At 48.3% G+C, this 20,585-nt stretch overlaps 2 protein-coding genes across 2 annotated transcripts in view; one reads left to right on the top strand and one right to left on the bottom strand.

The window, feature by feature from the left end:
• Positions 1-20,585, top strand: part of rhpn2 (rhophilin, Rho GTPase binding protein 2) — a 62,561-nt gene that overhangs the window by 6,061 nt on the left and 35,915 nt on the right. Inside the window, exons 2-3 of the mRNA XM_072595775.1 lie at positions 16,004-16,119; positions 18,527-18,655. Coding sequence (XP_072451876.1) covers positions 16,004-16,119; positions 18,527-18,655 — 245 coding nt within the window. The remainder of the gene's footprint in view (positions 1-16,003; positions 16,120-18,526; positions 18,656-20,585) is intronic.
• kiaa0513 (KIAA0513 ortholog) overlaps positions 8,116-20,585 on the bottom strand; it is a 173,303-nt gene continuing 160,833 nt past the window's right edge. Inside the window, exon 6 of the transcript XR_011964224.1 lies at positions 8,116-8,576. The gene's annotated coding sequence lies outside the window, so the exon portion shown is untranslated. The remainder of the gene's footprint in view (positions 8,577-20,585) is intronic.

Here is a 20,585-nt window from a genome sequence, read left to right as displayed (position 1 = left end):
ACACCCACATTCTGAGAAAGCATTAAAAAGAAACTTCTATGAACAAAAACCAAAACACTGGTGACTGGAAATTCAAAATGGAGGAAATGAGAGAACCCCCCCATCCTCGTCCATGGACCTAAGGGATCATTTTAAATCTGGCGAAGATTTTCCTGCACGTCCATCCATCTCACCTACTGCGTCTGTTACTCTTGATGTGGTCTCCTCTACATCAGGGACGCCAACTTGTGGAGAGGTTCAAGGAACAAACTCACCAAACAACCCCCCCCGCCCTGTGGCCAACCACTTCAGGCCCCACCGCGCTCCCCCACACACTCTCCCCAACGACAGGCTTCCTTCCCCGCCGAATCAAAGCCACTCACCAATTGGAGGAAGGACACCTCGTCTTTCGCCTTGGGACCTTTCAGCCACACTGCATCAACATCGACTTCACCAGTTTCCAAATCTCCCCTCCCCCTTCCTCATCCCAAATCCAACCCTCCAATTTGGCACTGCCCTCATGGCCTGTCCTACCTGTCCATCTTCCTTCCCACCGATCTGCTCCACCCTCCTCTCTGACCTATCACCTTCACCTCCCACTGTATCTATCACCTTCCCAGCTACCCCCCAACCCACCCCACCCTCCTATTTATCTCTGTCCTCTTCCCTCCCCTCCACCTTCCTGATGAAGGGCTTTTGCTCGAAATGTTGATTCTCCTGCTCCTGAGATGCTGCCTGACCTACCCTGCTTTTCCAACTTTACACCTTTTGACGCTGGAAATTCAAAATACAAACTAGGAGAAGCCCTTGTAGGTGTGAGCACTCCATCATTTGTGAAAGCTTCAACTCCCTACCCCTCCAATGTATTCAATGCCTTTGCCTTCACTACTGTCTAGGGAAGGGAGCTCCAAAGATGAGTCACTTTGAGAGAGAAAACAGCCTCCATTGCTGTTGTGGATGGAATGCCACTGAATTTTACACTGTGCATTGTCATTCAAGTCTCCCATTTCACCATCCACCATGACAAACCCCTTGGAACCTTAGCCTTTCCCCCTTTTTAAAACTAACAAGTGCATGTTTTTAATAACTGGATAAGGTTTTTTTAGATTACTTAGTGGAAACAGGCCCTTCGGCCCAACAAGTCCACACCGACCCACCGAAGCGCAACCCACCCAGACCTTGAACACTACACTCAGGATCAAACGGTGTCCAGTGGGATTGCCCGTAGTGTTAGGTGAAGGGGCAAATGTAGGGGAATGGATCTAGGTGGGTTGCGCTTTGGCGGGTCGGTGTGGACTTGTTGGGCCGAAGGGCCTGTTTCCACACTAAGTAATCTAATCTATGAACTGGGGATTCTACTGGAGGGTTGAGAGTTGCAGAATTTGAGATCCCGATTGCTGGGTTGGGACATTCCTGCAGTGACTTCACAAAACCCCTTTGTGTTGTGTCCTGAGACTCCCTACCAGCTTGGCCAACATGGGACACTATTCACACCCAGCTTTATTGACTCATGCAGTGAACAGTGGACCATAATGACTGCTTGCCTCATTCCAGCAGCTAGACCCAGGGTTCTCTTGTTTCTTCCGACTTCTGCATGGACTCTCTGAAGAGCACCTCACCCAGATGTACCACCTTATCCCTTTTACTGTGGCTAATCCACCCCTTGACTGAGGGAGTCAATAAAACAGGCCCCAGGCTTCCAGTGGGCCCTGAGTGAATACAATCAGAGTGCAAGGATTGAAGGAAAGGCTGATGAACTCTGGGAAAGCCTTACAATGCAACTCTAACCTGTGGGAGTTACAGTTCCCTGGTATTTGCTCCAGATTGGAGCTGGTTTTGTTTACCGAATAGGCTTTGTGATGGAGCAAACTCCACCCTGATGCAGAGGGTTGACACAGGGCCACAGGGAGTCTGGTTGCATGGCAGAGGGCGAAATCTCAGGATTTCCTCATGGCAATCCTGAGAGAGAATTCAGCCATGTCCTTGATGGCCAACTGGAGGGTCAGCAAAAAGGACGATCCTTCCCTCAGCCACATCAATATCTCCCATTCCTTTAACATACTAACAACTTCCAAAGACTTTACTAGACACTGTTTGATCCTGAGGGTATTTAAGACAAATGACCAAATGGTGGTCAGAGCGTATCTGTCGAATCGAAGGTTAACTGGGAGTTCATACAGTGCTGTACAAGTAGTTCCCATCAATAGAGTGAGGGCCAGGGAAAGGGCATGAGAGAGGGAGTGCGAGAGAACGAATGCGAGGGACAGAGTTTATGTTTATGACTGCTTTGAGCTGACGGCATTAATTGCTTTATGTACACAAAGGTGTGTGAGGGAGAGAGAAGCTTCTGGAATGTATATTAATCTACAATGATAACAGATTGTTACCATGGTTACATTAATACCAGGAATGTGTGATGAGGGGATTAGGGAGAAGGGTGAATTGAGTTTTTCCCATCTCCTTTAACAATATGCAATATTTATTCAGCTCCCTGTGGGTAACCCTCACCATGTTAGTGAGGGCTGTCTCCTGCTCACGGTGGGTAAGTGTGAGAGTGTGAACAGACATGTGTGCACACGTGTAAATAAGTGTGGGTGTGTGTAGGGGAGAGTGAGAGCATGAGTGTGTGGCTTTGTGGTAATAGCAGCTGCTGTCTGGGTCCCCTGGGTGGGATTTGGGACCCAGGGGATTACTATCTGTTGACGAAACTTGCATTTTTATAACATGTTTGTGATCTCCATCACTGCTCCACTCAAAGCTGTGTCCTCTCCAATCTAGGCCCAATACTCAGGAATCCCCTCCCTAACCCTCACTCTCCTCCTCAAGACACTCCCCACAACTAACTTTTATCAAGGTCTGGGCGATCAGCCCAAATATTTTGTTTTGTAATGCAGCGTGAGGCTTTTGCTTTGTAACATTCCTGTGACACACCTTGCGGGGTTTTGATATTAATCATGCTATACTACGTGCTGTTTGATGGTGTAAGTGAGATCTTGGCTGTGTAAGAGGTGTCAGTGTGTGTATGGGGTAGGGGGAGGGTGTTGGGGGTGTGAGGGGATTTGTGTTGGGAGGTTTAGGGAGTCATACAGTACAGAAACAGACCCTTCGGCTCAACGTGTCCATGCTGACCTGTTTCCCTAAATTGAACGAGTCCCACTTGCCTGTGTTTGGCCCATAGTGCTGTAAACCCTTCCTATTCATACACCTGTCAGATGTCATTTAAATATTGTAATTGAACTTGCATCTACTCCTGCCTCTAGCAGGCTCATTCCATACACGCATCACTCTCTGCGTGTAAAAAGTTGCCCCTTAGGTCCCTTTTAAATCTTTCCCCCCTCACCCTAAACCCATGCCCTCCGGTTTTGGACACCCCCACCCCAGGGAAAAGACCTTGGAGATTGATGGTATCACTGGGTGAAGGTGCCTCTGATTACCAGTGGAGCTGGTTATGGTGACAGAGTAACCTGTGAGGAAAATTCTCTTCTCCATCCTGCTGTTCACACTCAGCCCGTTTCTATCTGAAAATCCCCCTTTCAGAGATTCACAGAATTGCACAATACCGAGGAGGCTCTTCATCCCTTTGGATTGATTCTAGTTCTTTGAAGAAACTGGCTAATTAATCTCACTCCCGTCCACGTTCCCCTGCAGGTTTTCTGTTGAAAATTGATCCAGTATTAGTGTCAAAGCCCTTGAAACATGAGCCTGGGAGCAAACATTTTAAAGAGCAAGATTCGGGTCTTAGTCCAGTTCCTCTTAGTTTTACTGAAGGTGACGGGGGGGGGGGGTGTAGACCTGCCTCTTGTTGGGAGAGAGTCAGGACGCTGCCCCTATGTGGTATCATGACATCACATTAGACTGTTGGAATGTGTGACACAGGATGGTTTACCCTTTGCTACCTGCACCCTGTCATTGCAGTGCCGCACGTCAGAGGAGACAGTGAGTCACACCTCAATTGGCTCCTCCCTGCTCCTGGATAAGCTCTTCATGTTAATGATGACATTGAAGCTGAAACCAGCACAGCTTGTTCCTCTCTAAATATAAACCTCAAAGAGCTTTCCTTTCCATAATGTCGTTCACTCCCATTGAATGTAGGACATGCAGCACCAATTTGCACACAGCAGGGTCCCACATTCTGTAGATTCATACAGCATAGGAAAGGCCCTTCGGCCCATCAAGTCTGCACCAACATAACTGCCACTAAAGATGTGCTAATTTCAATTTCCTGCACTTGTCCCATATCTTTGAAGGTAAAAACAATGACTGCAGATGCTGGAAACCAGGTTCTGGATTAGTGGTGCTGGAAGAGCACAGCAGTTCAGGCAGCATCCAAGTAGCTTCGAAATCGACGTTTCAGGCAAAAGCCCTTCATCAGGAATAAAGGCAGTGAGCCTGAAGCGTGGAGAGATAAGCTAGAGGGTGGGTGGGGGTGGGGAGAAAATAGCATAGAGTTCAATGGGTGAGTGGGGGAGGGGATGAAGGTGATAGGTCAAGAAGGAGAGGGTGGAGTGGATAGGTGGAAAAGGAGATAGGCAGGTAGGACAAGTCCGGACAAGTCATGGGGACAGTTACTGAGCTGGAAGTTTAGAACTAGGGTGAGGTGGGCGAAGGGGAAATGAGGAAACTGTTGAAGTCCACATTGATGCCCTGGGGTTGGAGTGTTCCGAGGCAGAAGATGAGGTGTTCTTCCTCCAGGCGTCTGGTGGTGAGGGAGCGGGGGTGAAGGAGGCCTCCTTTAGAGGAGGACAGGTCCTCCTGGGAACAGATCCGGCAGAGGCAGAGAAATTGGGAATACGGGATGGCATTTTTGCGAGAGGTAGGGTGGGAAGAGGTGTAATCCAGGTAGCTCTGGGAGTGGATTTGTAAAAAGTGTCGTGTCAAGTCGGTTGTCATTAATGGAGATGGAGAGGTCCAGGAAGGGGAGGGAGGTGTCAGAGATGATCCAGGTAAATTTAAGGTCAGGGTGTTGGTGAAGTTGATGAATTGCTCAACTTCCTCGCTGGAGCACGAGGTGGCGCCAATGCAGTCATCAATGTAGCGGAGGAAGAGGTGGGGAGTGGTGCCGGTGTAATTACGGAAGATCAACTGCTCTACGTCGCCAACAAAGAGGCAGGCATAGAGCTGGGGGCCATACGCTGATTGATGATGTCACCCCCATGCTGATTGATGATGTCACTTCCGCCCCCATCATGGCCACTCCCACAACCACTTCCACCCCTCAATTCCTCACGCATCACACCTGACATCACTTCTGCCCCTCACATCATCGCTGATGCCACATGCTCAGTGATTCCCACCACCCCTCCTGCCGTGGTCACCACCACGTCCGCCCCCACCAGCGCCACTCACCTGCATTCTGCTGACATGCCCCCCACAGACCCCACTGTCACTATCCCCACCCCCCAGAACCCAGAGGGGAACACTACCCCCTGCTCATGACTCCACCCCCATTCCCCCCACCATCACACCCACTCCAGTTACAGGTTCCGCCCCCATTCCCAGCTCCACACCCACACCAGATCCCAGCTCTGCCAAGTTTTCACTATCCCCCCAGACCTCCCACTCACTGAGGACGAACGATCAGTCCTCAGCAAAGGACTCCCCTTCATCCCCCTCCGTCCACGCATCAATGAATTTAATACACGACGTGACATCGAACAATTCTTCCGTCGCCTCCGCCTCCGAGCTTTCACAATCAGGACTCCCGCCCACCTTCTGAGGACCCCTTCGCCCACCTCCAACACACTGCATCCACCTGGACACCCTGCGCTGGCCTATTACCTGCCCTCGACCTCTTCATTTCCAACTGCCGCCGAGACATTAACCGCCTCAACCTGTCGTCCCCCCTCCCCCACTCCAACCTCTCACCCTCACAACGCGCAGCCCTCCAATCCCTCTGCTCCAATCCCAACCTCACCATCAAGCCAGCGGATAAAGGGGGCGCAGTGGTCATCTGGCGCACTGACCTCTACACCGCTGAAGCCAAACGCCAACTCGAGGACACCTCTTCCAACTGCCCCCTCGACCATGACCCCCCCCCCATCACCAAACCATCATCTCCCAGACCATACAGAACCTCATCACCTCAGGAGATCTCCCACCCACAGCTTCCAACCTCATAGTCCGGGAACCCCGCACTGCCCGGTTCTACCTCCTTCCCAAGATCCACAAGCCTGACCACCCTGGCCGACCCATTGTCTCAGCATGCTCCTGCCCCACTGAACTCATCTCTACCTACCTCGACACTGTCCTAGCCCCCTAGTCCAGGAACTCCCCACATACGTTCGAGACACCACCCACACCCTCCACCTCCTCCAAGACTTCCGTTTTCCCTGGCCCCCAACGCCTTATCTTCACCATGGATATCCAATCCCTCTACACCTCCATCCGCCATGACCAGGGCCTCCAAGCCCTCAGTTTTTTCCTCTCCAGACGTCCCCAACAGTACCCTTCCACCGACACTCATTCATTTGGCCGAACTGGTCCTTACCGTTAACAATTTCTCCTTTGAATCCTCCCACTTCCTCCAGACCAAAGGTGTAGCCATGGGCACACGTATGGGCCCCAGCTATGCCTGTCTCTTTGTTGGCTATGTAGAGCAGTTGATCTTCCGTAATTACACCGGCACCACTCTCCACCTCTTCCTCCGCTACATTGACGACTGCATTGGCGCCACCTCGTGCACCCGTGAGGAGGTTGAGCAATTCATCAACTTCAACACATTCCACCCTGACCTTAAATTTACCTGGACCATCTCTGACACCTCCCTCCCCTTCCTAGACCTCTCCATCTCCATTAATGACGACCGACTTGACACTGACATTTTTTTACAAACCCACCAACTCCCACAGCTACCTGGATTACACCTCTTCCCACCCTACCTCTTGCAAAAATGCCATCCCGTATTCCCAATTCCTCCGCCTCTGCCAGATCTGCTCCCAGGAGGACCAGTTCCACCATAGGACACACCAGATGGCCTCCTTCTTTAGAGACCGCAATTTCCCTTCCCACCTGGTTAAAGATGCCCTCCAATGCATCTCATCTACATCCCGCACCTCCGCCCTCAGACCCCACCCCTCCAACTGTAACAAGGACAGAACGCCCCTGGTGCTCACCTTCCACCCTACCAATCTTCGCATAAACCAAATCATCCGCCGACATTTCCGCCACCTCCAAACAGACCCCACTACCAGGGATATATTTCCCTCCCCACCCCTTTCCGCCTTCCACAAAGACCGTTCCCTCCGTGACTACCTGGTCAGGTCCACGCCCCCAAACAACCCACCCTCCCATCCTGGCACATTCCCCTGCCACCGCAGGAACTGTAAAACCTGTGCCCACACCTCCTCCCTCTCCTCTATCCAAGGCCCTAAAGGAGCCTTCCACATCCATCAAAGTTTTACTTGCACATCCACTAATATCATTTATTGTGTCCGTTGCTCCCGATGCGGTCTCCTCTACATTGGGGAGACTGGGCGCCTCCTAGCAGAGCGCTCTTGGGAACATCTCCGGGACACCCGCACCAATCAACCAAACCGCCCCATGGCCCAACATTTCAACTCCCCCTCCCACTCTGCCGAGGACATGGAGGTCCTGGGCCTCCTTCACCCCCGCTCCCTCACCACCAGATGCCTGGAGGAAGAACGCCTCATTTTCTGCCTCGGAACACTTCAACCCCAGGGCATCAATGTGGACTTCAACAGCTTCCTCATTTCCCCTTCCCCCACCTCACCCTAGTTCTAAACTTCCAGCTCAGTAACTGTCCCCATAACTTGTCCGGACTTGTCCTACCTGCCTATCTTCTTTTCCACCTATCCACTCCACCCTCTCCTCCTTGACCTATCACCTTCATCTCTTTTTTCCCCCCCCCCCCCTCCCCCACTCACCCATTGAACTCTATGCTATTTTCTCCCCACCCCCACCCTCCTCTAGCTTATCTCTCCACGCTTCAGGCTCACTGCCTTTATTCCTGATGAAGGGCTTTTGCCCGAAACGTCGATTTCGAAGCTACTTGGATGCTGCCTGAACTGCTGTGCTCTTCCAGCACCACTAATCCAGAACCATATCTTTGAATGTTATGATATTTGAAATCCGAAGTCTGGTTGTAGTCCAGCAGGTTTATTTGAAAGCACATGTTTTTGGAGCACTGCTCCTTTGTTACGTGTTACAAAAAGTAAGGACTGTAATCTGGTGTCATGTGACTTCTGACTTTGTCCACCCCAGTCCAATACCAGCACCTGAACATCACAATATTTGAAATACTCATTCAAAAGCCTTCCACCCTCTCCTACCTTCCCAGGCAGTGCATTCCAGATTCCTGCCACCTGCTGAGTGAAAAGTTTTCTCCGAATCCCCTACCCCTTATCCTAAAACTATGCCCTCTTGTGATTGACCCCTCAACCAAGGGGAACAGCTGCTCTCTATCTATCCGATCATACACATCTCAATCATGTTTCCCCCTCTGTCGCTCTGTGCTAAACAAAATAATCCAAACCAATCCAAACCCATCTCGGGTGGTCGTATAGATCAGTTTCTCCATCCCAGGTACATCTTGGTGAACAAAACCAGAAATCGCTGGAAAACTTCATGTCTGGCAGCATCTGTGGAGAGAGATCAGAGTTAATGTTTCGAGTCTAGAACGCAGAGTTCTGAGGAAGTTCGAACTTTGATTTCTCTGCAGACCTGCTGAGCTTTTTCAGCAACTTCTGTTTTTTTTTTCTGATTTACAGCATCTGCACTTATTGTTTTTAATATCCTGGTGAACCTTCTCTAACCCCCTCTAGTGCTATCACATCCTTCCTGTAGGGAGGTGACCAGAACTGAACGCTGTCCTCCAGTTGTGGCCTAACCAACACTTTGTACAACTCTAACTTTCCCGGCTCGCTGTTATATTTTAACGCCAAGGCTGATGAAAGCAAGTGTCCCGTACGCCTTCATTATCCTATTCACATGCTTTGCTGACTTCACTCTAAGCTCCCTCTGGTGTCTAAGCTACCTAGTGTCCTGCCTTTCATTAAATACACCCTCATCTTGTTCCAAAGTGTATTACCTCACATTTATCAGGATTAAATACCATCTACCATTGGTCTGTCCATCCGACCAACCCACCTGTTTCTTCCTGTAACCCACAACCACCATCTTCATTATTAACCACTCCACCAATCTTGGTGTTATTTACTAACTTAACATTCCCCCCCCCCCCGTATCATATCTGTACATAACCAACAATAAGGGTCCTGGTGCGCTGCTCCTTGTGGTACACTGCTGACCCCAGTCTCCAGTCACACAAACAGCTGCCTACCACTCCCCTTTCTGTCCTATTGTTAAGCCAGTTCCTGATCCATCTCATTAGGTTTTCCTTAATTCCATCTGCTTGAACCTTCTCAACCAGTCTCCCATGTGGAACCTTATCAAAGGCTTTGCTGAAATCTGCATAAACTGCATCAGCTGTACTTACTTCATCCACACCGTTGATCACAGTTTCAAACCATTCTAACAAACTTATTAGACATGACCTCCCTCTGACAAAGTCATGTTGACTATCCCTAACTAATCCATGCTTCTCCAAGTACTTATTAATTTGCTCCTTCAGAATGTTCTCCAATTGTTTCCCTACCACTGACATGAGACTCATCGGTCTGTAATTTCCTGGTTCATCCCTACCACCCTCCTTGAATAGTGGAACCACATTAGCCATCCTGTCGTCTTCTGACACTTGACCTGTGTTGGAGCCAATGTAATTTCTACAGTGTGTTTCTGCCATCTGTTTGAGATATTAATATCAGCTGCAATGCTGGGGAAAGTGTGCCTGTGGTTTTGTTCAGTTGAGAAATCTTCAGATTATTGTCTGAGCTGAACGGCAGTAAGGAAACCCAGTGAGGGCAGTAGGCGTGCTCGCTCTCTCTCTCGAGGCCTACTCTGGGTAAGAGGAGGCCACTCAGCTCTTCAATACTACCCACCATTCAATAAGATCATCTCATCCATTTTCTTGTCATCTCTCCTTGTCCTTTTATTTCCTTTAATATTTTTCAGAAATATATACTTGGTTCATTAACTTGTAGAGTATGTTAAATATCTGTTCAGAATTGTTGTTTGAATGCAGTGTACTGTATTTAAAGTGTGTCTTTACAATGTGTATATCCGCTTTATGTTAAACTTTTTTGGGGGTGTACAGCCTGGGGGTTTTATAGAGATTTCAGTCCATCTATCCATAGCAGTGAGCTTTCCCCATGGCCTCTCAATGGGGAATGTGAAAGTTTGCACACTCTGTTAAGGACCGCTCGTTACACTGGGTGACCAGTGAGGTACAGACAGACTAAAGAGTCTTGCACTGAGTTGATAGTCCTCCAGTTGATTGTCTAAGTGTGCGTCACGGTGTGAACACACCGTATAGCACAGAGTCCCACGTCACTGTGTGAATACATCATATAGCACAGAGTCCCGTGCTCTAATTGTGCAGACAGATCTGACTGGGAGGCCCATTTATTTCTTCATCCATGCTGCTTCATTCTAGAACATTCTAACAAGCACAATGAGGCATTCTGCTGAATAACCTGGGACAATGTATACAGGATCTCCATCGTTGCCATTTCCCTTGGGGACATTCAGTGTGGATCAGAACTGGGTAGACATGTTGAAGATGTTAGCCCACACCTCCCTGATTCCTCTCTGTCCTATTGCCCCCTGCTCACTCACCAGCATTGTCGCCTGACCAAGGAATATCTTAATTTCAAAACTCTCAACCATGTTTTCATCTCTCTCTATTATCTCACCCCCTTTGTGTCTCTATAATCTCCTCCAGTGCCATAAATCTGAGGTCTCTGCATTCCTCAAATTCCAGCCTCCAGTGTATGTTTATTAGTCCCTCTCTTTCTTTCCCCGCCCCCCCCCCCCCCCCCCCCCCACTGCCTGGTCACCCTGAGCTCTCGAATCCCCTGCCTACACCCCCTTACCTCACTCACTTCCCACAGCAACTCTTCAAATCTTTCTCTTTGACCAAGCTTTTGGTCACCTGACTTAAAAACTCTTTGTTGCTCAATGTCAGACTTTGTCTTTTATTCCTGTTCAGCACTTTCGAGAGTTTCTGTAGAGTAAAGGTAATTTATTCATTCAAAGTATTGTCTTGAGTAGACTCAAATATATTATATTCAAGTTAAGAGGCATGACCTCATGACACCATCTTGGAAACCAACATTTGAAATATTATCCCTTTTGTTTTTCATGATTTGTCACATGTTTGGGTGTTTCATTTGACACTGATACCCTTTTGTGTTTTGTTTGATGGATGTAGTTGGGAAAGGGCTGCCTGACCAGAAACAGTGGGAGAAACAAATCTCTGAAAGGTTTTGCACAAAAGGTACGAAAGATGCCACAAGGATTGGTGCTGGGTCCACTGCTTTTTGTCATTTACGTTCACATCCAAATCATTTATATAAGAGGAATGTTCAGTATTGGAGGTGTAGTGGACAGCAAAACAGTTAACTCAGATTTCAAAGGGATCTTGATCAGATGGGCCAATGGGCTGGGAATGGCAGGTGAATTTTTATTTGGATAAATGTGAGGTGCTGCATGTTGGCAAGGCAAATCAGGGCAGCACTTGTACATGTAATGGTAAGGTCTTAGAGTGTTGCTGAACAAAGAGACCTTAGAGTGCAGGTTCATAGCTCCTTGGACGTAAAGTTGCAGGTAGATAGGGCAGTGAAGGAGGTAAAAACAATGACTAGATGCTGGAAACCAGAGTCTAGATTGGAATGGTGCTGGAAAAGCACAGCAGTTCAGGCAGCATCTAAGGAGCAGTAAAATTGATGTTTCGGGCAAAAGCACTGGTGTTCAGTACACTAGCCTTCATTGGTCAGTGCATTGAGTATAGACGTTGGGAGGCATGTAGCAGCTGTACAGGATGTTGGTGAGGCTGCTTTTAGTAGACTGTATATACATTTTTATGGATGTTGCTAGGATCAGAGGGTTTGAGCTACAAGGAGTCTGAAAGGGCTGGGGCTAAATACTCTGGAGCGTTGGAGGCTGAGGGGTGATTGTATTGGTCTATGTTCTAATACAACGCAGCACAGGCCCTATGGCCTTCAATGTTCCGCTGACCTGTGAAACCAATCTAAAGCCCATCTATCCTACACCATTCCATAATCATCCATATGTTTATGCAATGCCCAATTAAATGCCCTTAAAGTTGGCGAGTCTACTGCTGCAGGTAGAGGATTCCACGCCCCTATCACTGAGTAAAGAAACTACCTCTGATACCTGTCCTAGATATATATCACCCCTCAATTTAAAGCTATGACCCCTCATGCTAGCCATCACTTTCCAAGGAAAAAGGCTTTCACTATCCACCCTATCTAATCCTCTGATTACCTTGTATGTCTCTAAGTCACTGTCCACCTTCTCTCTAACAAAAACAGGCTCAAGTCCCTCAGTCTCTCCTCATAAGGCCTTCCCTCCATCCCAGGCTTCTGTATTTTCAACAATAGCCTACCGTGGAGAACCTTATCGAATGCCTTACTGAAATCTATATATACCACATCAACCACTTTACCCTCATCCACCTGTTTGGTCACCATCTCAAAGAACTCCATAAGGTTTGTGAGGCACTACCTACCCTTCACAAAACCAAATTGATGATCCCGAATCAAATTATTCCTTTCTCAATGATAAATCCTATATCTTATCTTATAACCCTTTCCAACACTTTACCCACAACCGAATAGAAATTTATAAAATCATGACCAGCATGGATAGGGTGAATAGCCAAGGTCTTTTCCCCAGGGCAGGAGAGTCTGAAACTAGACAGTATAGGTTTAAGGTGAGAGGGGAAAGATTTTAAAAGGGACCTAAAGGGGTAAATTTTTCATGCAGAGTGTGGTGCATATATGGAATGAGCTGCCAGAGGAAGTGATGGAGGCTGGTACAATTACAACATTTAAAAGGCATCTGGGTAGGTACATGAATCAGAAGGGTCTAGAGGGATATGGGCTAACTACTGGCAAATGGACTAGGTCAGATTGGGATATCTGGTCAGAGTGCAGGGAAACCGATCCTTCAGTCCAACCTTTCCACAGAGATCCTGGGACTCTATTTGAAAACCAGAAGTTTTACAAAGGTGTGGTGAAAAGACAGGCTTCCTCAGGTTTCTAGAACTTCAGGGTAATGTTATCCCAAGAATATTATTCCAGGACATGTTCGACCATCTCTCCAAATGTCTGTTGCAGACTGCAGTGACTTCCCTTCACTCATCTTCATTCTCAATGAAGCTAATTCCTTTGTTGCTGGACCTATTGCCTTTTGATCCTCTTGTGCCCAGACATTCCCAGTGTACAAGGACATGTGGATATTCTGGCAGAGTTGTAACCAGAAGTCAGCAGCATGCTGCCTCGCAGTCTGTTAGGCTTGACTTTGAGAGGCTCTTCAGGCAGTCAGTGTTCTCTCCTGGATCTTGTAACTGATGAGAGCAGGTGCCTACCTTCAATGACAGGTTCTATCTCCATGACGTTAACCACAAATAAATCGTTTTTCCACACGTATTCCCTACGTGTTGAGATTGCTGTGTGGTTGATGGAGTTTTGAAGTCTGGTTCCTTTCCTTCCCTCACTCTGTGGGGACAGCAGTGGGAGTCTGGCCAGTCGAGTTGGGGTTGTATCTGGGGGAGATAATGGCTGGTGCTAACAGGAACGTGGCCCTTCCTGCTTTGAATAGAAGGTCTTGGAGACTGTGCTGAGGGCAGTGTGTGAGCCCAGTGTGAGCTGCTCTGTGAAGGAGCATGGTGTTGGCACAGGGATATTCAGGAGGTTCCCTGGCCTTGTTTCAATTGAGAAGTGGATGGAGAGAACACTTCCTGAATTGTGGACAGGAAGGTGAAGCTTGCGTCTTGTTCACACATCTCTTCAGAACTGGGGCCCTGCAGGATGGATTCCTGCCAGTGATCCACTCTCAGCAAGCCAGGGATCTACCTGTAGGCCAGTGATCCCACTCTTTTTGTGCCAGCAATCCAGTTGGTGATCTGGTGATCCACTCTGAGCCAGCTCTCCTGTAGAAAGATGAGGTCAGTGTTGAGCCTTGTGTGTTATTGATGGCTGCAGCTTATCTCTGTCCCATGTACACAGCCCTGATGGACCAGCTCAACGATCAAGGAATTGGGACATCGCCTTTCTCTTGGGTTGTGTTGTCTGTTTGCTGACTGTGAATGATGCTCCTATATCACCGTGGGAATGGCCTGGTTTAGGATGGACCGAGACACAGGCTGAAAACTGACAGGGAGAGGCTCTGTGTGTGTGGCTCTCTCGCTCTCCCGCTAAATGTCTTCCTCTAGAGAGTGAGGAGCCTGTGGAATTCTGTCAGAGCTGGAGGCCAAAACATTGAATATTTGTCATGGTTATATATAATTATTAGTGTTAAAGGGTATTGGGGGTGTGGGGTGGTAAGCAGCAGCAGAGGACTGAGTTAGATGGTGAACCACTAATCTAATCTAATCTAATCATATTGAAGAGTAGAGTAGGATCAAAGGGCAAAATGGCCTACTCCTGCTCCTGTTTTCTATGACTTCTTCCACTGAGTTATAGAGATGTACAGCATGGAAACAGACCCTTCGGTACAACCCGTCCATGCCGACCAGATATCCCAACCCAATCTAGTCCCACCTGCCAGCACCGAGCCCATATCCCTCCAAACCCTTCCTATTCATATATCCATCCAAATGCCTCTGAAATGTTGCAATTGTACCAGCCTCCACCACTTCCTCTGGCAGCTCATTCCATACACGTACCACCCTCTGCGCGAAAAAGTTGCTCCTTAGGTCCTTTTTAGGTCTTTCCCCTCTCACCCTAAACCTATGCCCTCTAGTTCCGGACTCCCCATCCCAAGGGAAAAGACTTGTCTATTTATCCTATCCATGCCCCTCATGATTTTATAAACCTCTAAGGTCACCCCTCAGCCTCCAACACTCCAGGGAAAACAGCCCCAGCCTGTTCAGCCTCTCCCTATAATTCAAATCCTCCAACATAAATCTTTTCTAAACCCTTGCAAGTTTCACAATATCTTTCCAATAGGAAGGAGACCAGAATTGCATGCAATATTCCAACAATGGCCTAACCAATGTCCCGTACAGCCGCAACATGACCTCCCAACTCCTGAACTCAGTACTCTGACCAATAAAGGAAAGCATACCAAACAACTTCTTCACTATCCTATCTACCTGCGATTCCACTTTCAAGGAGCTATGAACCTGCACTCCAAGGTCTCTTTGTTCAGCAACACTCCCTAGGACCTTACCATTAAGTGTATAAGTCCTGCTAAGATTTGCTTTCCCAAAATGCAGCACCTGTCATTTATCTGAATTAAACTCCATCTGCCATTTCTCAGCCCATTGGCCTGCCTGGTCCAGATCCTGTTGTGATCTGAGGTAACTCTCTTCGCTGTCCACTACACCTCCAATTTCGGTGTCATCTGCAAACTTACTAACTGTACCTCTTATGCTCACATCCAAATCATTTATGTAAATGACAAAAAGTAGTGGACCCAGCACCGATCCTGTGGCACTCCACTGGTCACAGGCCTCCAGTCTGAAAAACAACCCTCCACCACCACCCTCTGTCTTCTACCTTTGAGCCAGTTCTGTATCCATATGGCTAGTTCTCCCTGTATTCCATGAGATCTAACCTTGCTAACCAGCTTCCCATGGGGAACCTTGCTGAACACTTTACTGAAGTCTAGATTTGGCCCAAAAGGTCTGCTGTTGCTGTTTGTGATTTGGTAACCTGCTTTGTCCTTGTACTCTAACTTGATGTTGTGGAGAGGACGGTCAGTGCGTTAGATTGTGAAGTATTGGATGTGCTTTTCTTTCTGCTTCCTGATGCCCCTAACCTTGGGGCTGGGTCCATTCAGTTACCTGTATGTGACCCAGGGGGTGTGGGGCCACAAACCTTACTGTTCTCTGGCCTTGCCGTAACCACTCTCTCTTCCTTTTTAATGTACCCTTTGCTCCCTTGGCTGTGAGCCCATGTACCACCTTGCCTTGTTTCAGGGCTGCAATCCATACGCTCAGACTGGGCGCAGCAAGCTGCAGAGCCAGAGAGTGACCCTCAATCAGCAGATCATTAAAGCCATGCGACTGAGAGCTGGAGCTGAGAACCTCCTTCGGTAAGTCCACTCTGTGTGTCCGGGTCTGTCTGTGTCTATCTGTCCCTTTTTTTTTCCTCTCCTCCCCCTTCCCTGGGGTCTGTCCAGTGATGTTTTGTCCTTTGATTTTTCGAAGGTGCAGGCACTGTGCCCTCAGTGAGAACATGAACACGTAGTTCCCCAGCTGGGAGTGTTCTCCTGGCTCCTGATCAAACATATCAAGAACTCTTCAGCTGTCCTGACCTGGCATCACTGTGCCAACCAACAGCAAAGAAGTAAATGCTTGTCCCTAAACCGAGGGACAGCAGCACAAATACTGTCCCTTAAAGCAGTTCCTGCAAAGTGAGGCTTTCTAGTTTGGTTTTTATCCTCCAGCAGTTAGCTTGCTATGGGTACAGTTTCCCCCAGGGGCTGTCCCTTCTCACTCGAGAAACACAACTCCGTCTCTTTGAAAACACGAGCAGGAGTAGACTATTTAGCCCACGTCTACTCTCAATGTCATAGTTTCATACAGCACGGAAACAGACCCTTCACTCCAACCCAACCATGCCACCAGATATTCTAAATAAATCGCGTCCCATTTGCCAGCAGTTGGGTCAATCCTTCTAAACCCTTCCTATTCATCAACCCGTCCAAATGCCTTTGTAATTGTACCCTCCTTCACCACCTCCAGGGAACATAGTCCCAGCCTATTCAGCCTCTCTTTCATAACGCAAACCCTCCAACCCTGACAACCTCTTTGTAAGTTCCTGCCTCAGGCAACTGACTGTGTGGAGTTTGCACATTCTCCCTGTGTCTGCGTGGGTTTCCTCCGGGTGCTCCGGTTTCCTTCCACAGTCCAAAAATGTGCAGGTCAGGTGAATTGGCCATGCTAAATTGTCCCGTCGTGTTAGGGGCAGGCGTAAATGTAGGGGAATGGGTATGGGTGGGTTACTCTTCGGCAGGTCGGTGTGGACTTGTTGGGTTGAAGGGCCTGTTTCGACACTAAGTAATCTAATCTAATCTTAAATCTTTTCTAAACCCTGTCAAGTTTAACAACGTCCTTCCTACAGAAGGACAACCAGAACTGAATGCAGTAATCCCAAAGTGTTCTAACAATGTCCTGTACAGTTCAGCATGACCTCCTGACTCCTAGACACAATGGTCTGACCAACAAGGCGGGGGGGGGGGGGGGGTAGTGTGGTTATACAGCCTGCAGCATGGAAACAGGCCATTCAGCTCGACCATCCACCTTCAGTTGTTATTGCTCTATTGGCACCCCCTTCTGGCTTTCTCCTCTAGATCTACCAAGAAAACCTCAATTCACTTCTCTCTCATTAATTTGTCTGGTTTCTCCTCCAATCCATCTACACTATTCACTCTGTGGACAGTGTGTGGACAGCAGCCATTCCAGCATTGATCCCTGAGGAATACCACTTCTGCCTGTTCACTGTCCAGTGATCCCTGATGAGCTCTCCTGGTATTTTCTATGCCTTCCCAATGGCAGCCTCTTCCACATTGCCCGGTCATGAGCCAGTGGCGATGTTTGACCTCTTTGAGGACATCCCTAAAGTGTTTCTGCTGTTCCTCGTAGGAGCCTCCTGTTGTGACCGAAATCCATGTTGAGCAATGGCCTCAGCAGTCTGGGGGCAGGAGTAAGAGCATCATCCCTTTCTGAGGGGAGTTGGTTTTGAGTGGTTAGCAGGTCGATGCTGGGAGGTGATGATGCTGTTGTGAGACTGCCTTTCACACCACTGGATTCGAACAATGAAAAGACACCCAATGGTGGCCCTTCTCCAGAGATTCCAGATGCCAGCTGTAGGCTGTCCAACTCTCTGAAGTCTATAGGAGAATCACTGCTGGTAAACTGTGACCTCAACCCACAAGAGGAACAGGCCATTCAGCCCATCGAGTCTGCTGTGCTATTCAGTAAGATCATGGCTGATCTGATCATTCCCAACCATTCTCCAGCCTTTTCCCCCACAGCCCTTGATTCCATTCATGATTAAAAGTCTGTCAGTTTTAGCCTTGTATTTATATTTATATAGGCAGGAATGTACTAATGACCCATCCTTCTCCTTTGTCTTGCCCAATGGTAGAAAGACCAAAGAAACAGCCTGTGTCTTTGAATGTTCTGTTCTGGTGGGTCATCAGAGGATTCAGGAGGAGTGGGCTGTATTGGAAATATCTTTCCAATGATTCCTGATGAAGGGCTTTTGCCTGAAACATCGATTTTCCTTTTCCTCTGATGCTGCCTGACCTGCTGTGTTTCTCCAGCACCACTCTAATCTTGGAAATATGTCTGATTTGGATGACCCCCCCAGCCCCATAGGTCCTGGGAGACTAACGAGGGCTGATGGGCTGTGAGGGTGTGGATGGGTAATGTCTATCTCACTACATTACCTGGAGCAGGCAGAGAGTGAGACGCCTCCTGATTCTGTGTCCACAGGGCGACTGACAACAGTAAGGTGCGGGAAACAGTGCTGTTGGAACTGAGCTTTGTCAATTCAAACTTGCAGCTGCTGAAGGAGGAACTCGAAGGATTAAACAGCTCTGTCGAAGTTTATCAGAATGAAAAGTGAGTTCTCAAAACTAACCAATGGGATAGGCTTCTGGGTGTGGGTGGGATAGGCTTCGGAGGGTCATTGTGGACTCAGTGCTACTCCACATTGTAGACCTTCTATTATCACCATGACCATTCCCATCACCCTCATCCCAGCTGCCTCTGCGGTTCTCTCGATGAGACATTCCTCCCAATGACTGGGGTCTGTCTAGGTGGCCTGTCTGGGGTCGGGGCTGGGGTATATCTGGGATGGGGGATGGAGTCTGTACAGAGTGCCCTGATTGAGACTGACAGGTGGTATTTTTGTGGCTCAGGCTCAAATCATTGTTACTTTTCTGGATTATCTTTAAGTAAGAATTGATCTTGGGCCATTCAGTCCCTCTCCCTGTCCTGTCCCAATCTCCATTGAATTCCTCTTCCTTCAGCCCTTCTTGCCTGAGTTTAAAGATGTACTTGTCCCTCAATCCTGGGACTAACGAGTTTCCTCAGGGTCTAATTCCCCCCACTATTAACATTCAGAAATTGAACTGGACTCACCACATAAACAGAGGCTGGGAATCCTGCAGCAAGTAACTCACCTCCTGACTCCCCAAAGCCTGTCCACCATCTACAAGGTGCAAGTCAGGAGTGGGATGGAATACTCCCCACCTGCTTGAATGGAAGCTCCAAAAACACTCAAGAAGCTTGACACCTTCTGGATCAAAGCAACCCACATGATTGGCACCACATCCACAAACACCCACTCCCTCCACCACCGATGCTCAGTAGCAGCAGTGTGTACCATCTACAAGATACACTGCAGAAACTCACCAAAGATCCTCAGGCAGCACCTTCCAAACCCATGGCCACTTCCATCTAGAAGGACAGGGACAGCAGGTACATGGGAACACCACCCCCTGCAAGCTTCCTTCCAAGCCACACTCAATCCTGACTTGGAAATATGTTACCGTCCCTTCAGCGTCGCTGGATCAAAATCCTGGAATTCCCTCCCTAATGATATTGTGGGTCAATCCACAGCACATGCACTGAAGCGGTTCAAGAAGGCAGTCACTCCCACCTTCTCAAGGGGCAACTAGGGACAGGCAATAAATGATGGGTCAGCTGCTGACAGCAACATCCTGTAATAAATTTTTAAAAGTCCTGACTCTAAAGGGTAGTCTAACTCCAAATTGCACACCGGGCTAATCTACTGACTCTGTCCTTTGTGGAAACTGAGGTTGAGTAGTAGGGAGGGAGAGGATTTGGGAGGAAAGGGATAGGAGGGTTTGTGAAGACATGGGAGAAGGAAGGGACTGCTAATAACTGACCACCTTTATAAGTGAGGGGTATTCACCAGGGTGAGGAATAAGACCTGAAGAGAGGCCCTTTTGCTGAGTGCCCTGAACAAATAGTGTCTGTGCCAGTCTCCCTGGCACCACACAGTGGAATGTACTGGCAGGATTCACTTCATGCCCATTCAGTGTAACTCAACCTTGTTCAAATCCATCAGATACTGTGATGAAAGCCCTCATTGTGTCCTGATCTCACCAACTCTGCCTGAATTTCACTAATCTCCGCGCAGCAAGATTTTCTCTTGTTCTCTTTCTCGCTGTCTCTCTTTTCAAGGTCGCTGCAGCCAGTTCCATCTCCGATCCTTTTCAGTAAATTTGTGTTTTGCTTCTGCTTCTGAAACTTTAACACTTTAAATCCTGTCCCCAAACCCAGGGAAATGCGAGCTGTTTAATATTAAAAATCCACCTTGTACCTGTTGGGCTTGGATTTGAATTAGTCTTTTCCCTATCCCTCCCTCATTTTGACATGCTGATTAATTGTACCCATGGGGTTATTTGATGACAAACAGTATTTTCTTTTGCGATTGGATGGACAGTGTAATCCTGCCTCACTGGGATACCAGCCACAATGTGCACTGTTTGGGTCAGGATTTGATTTCAGAGATTTGTAAACT

Source organism: Chiloscyllium punctatum, chromosome 26 (assembly GCF_047496795.1).
Source record: "Chiloscyllium punctatum isolate Juve2018m chromosome 26, sChiPun1.3, whole genome shotgun sequence".
NCBI lineage: Eukaryota > Metazoa > Chordata > Chondrichthyes > Orectolobiformes > Hemiscylliidae > Chiloscyllium > Chiloscyllium punctatum.
This window is presented reverse-complemented; position numbering and strand designations above follow the sequence as displayed.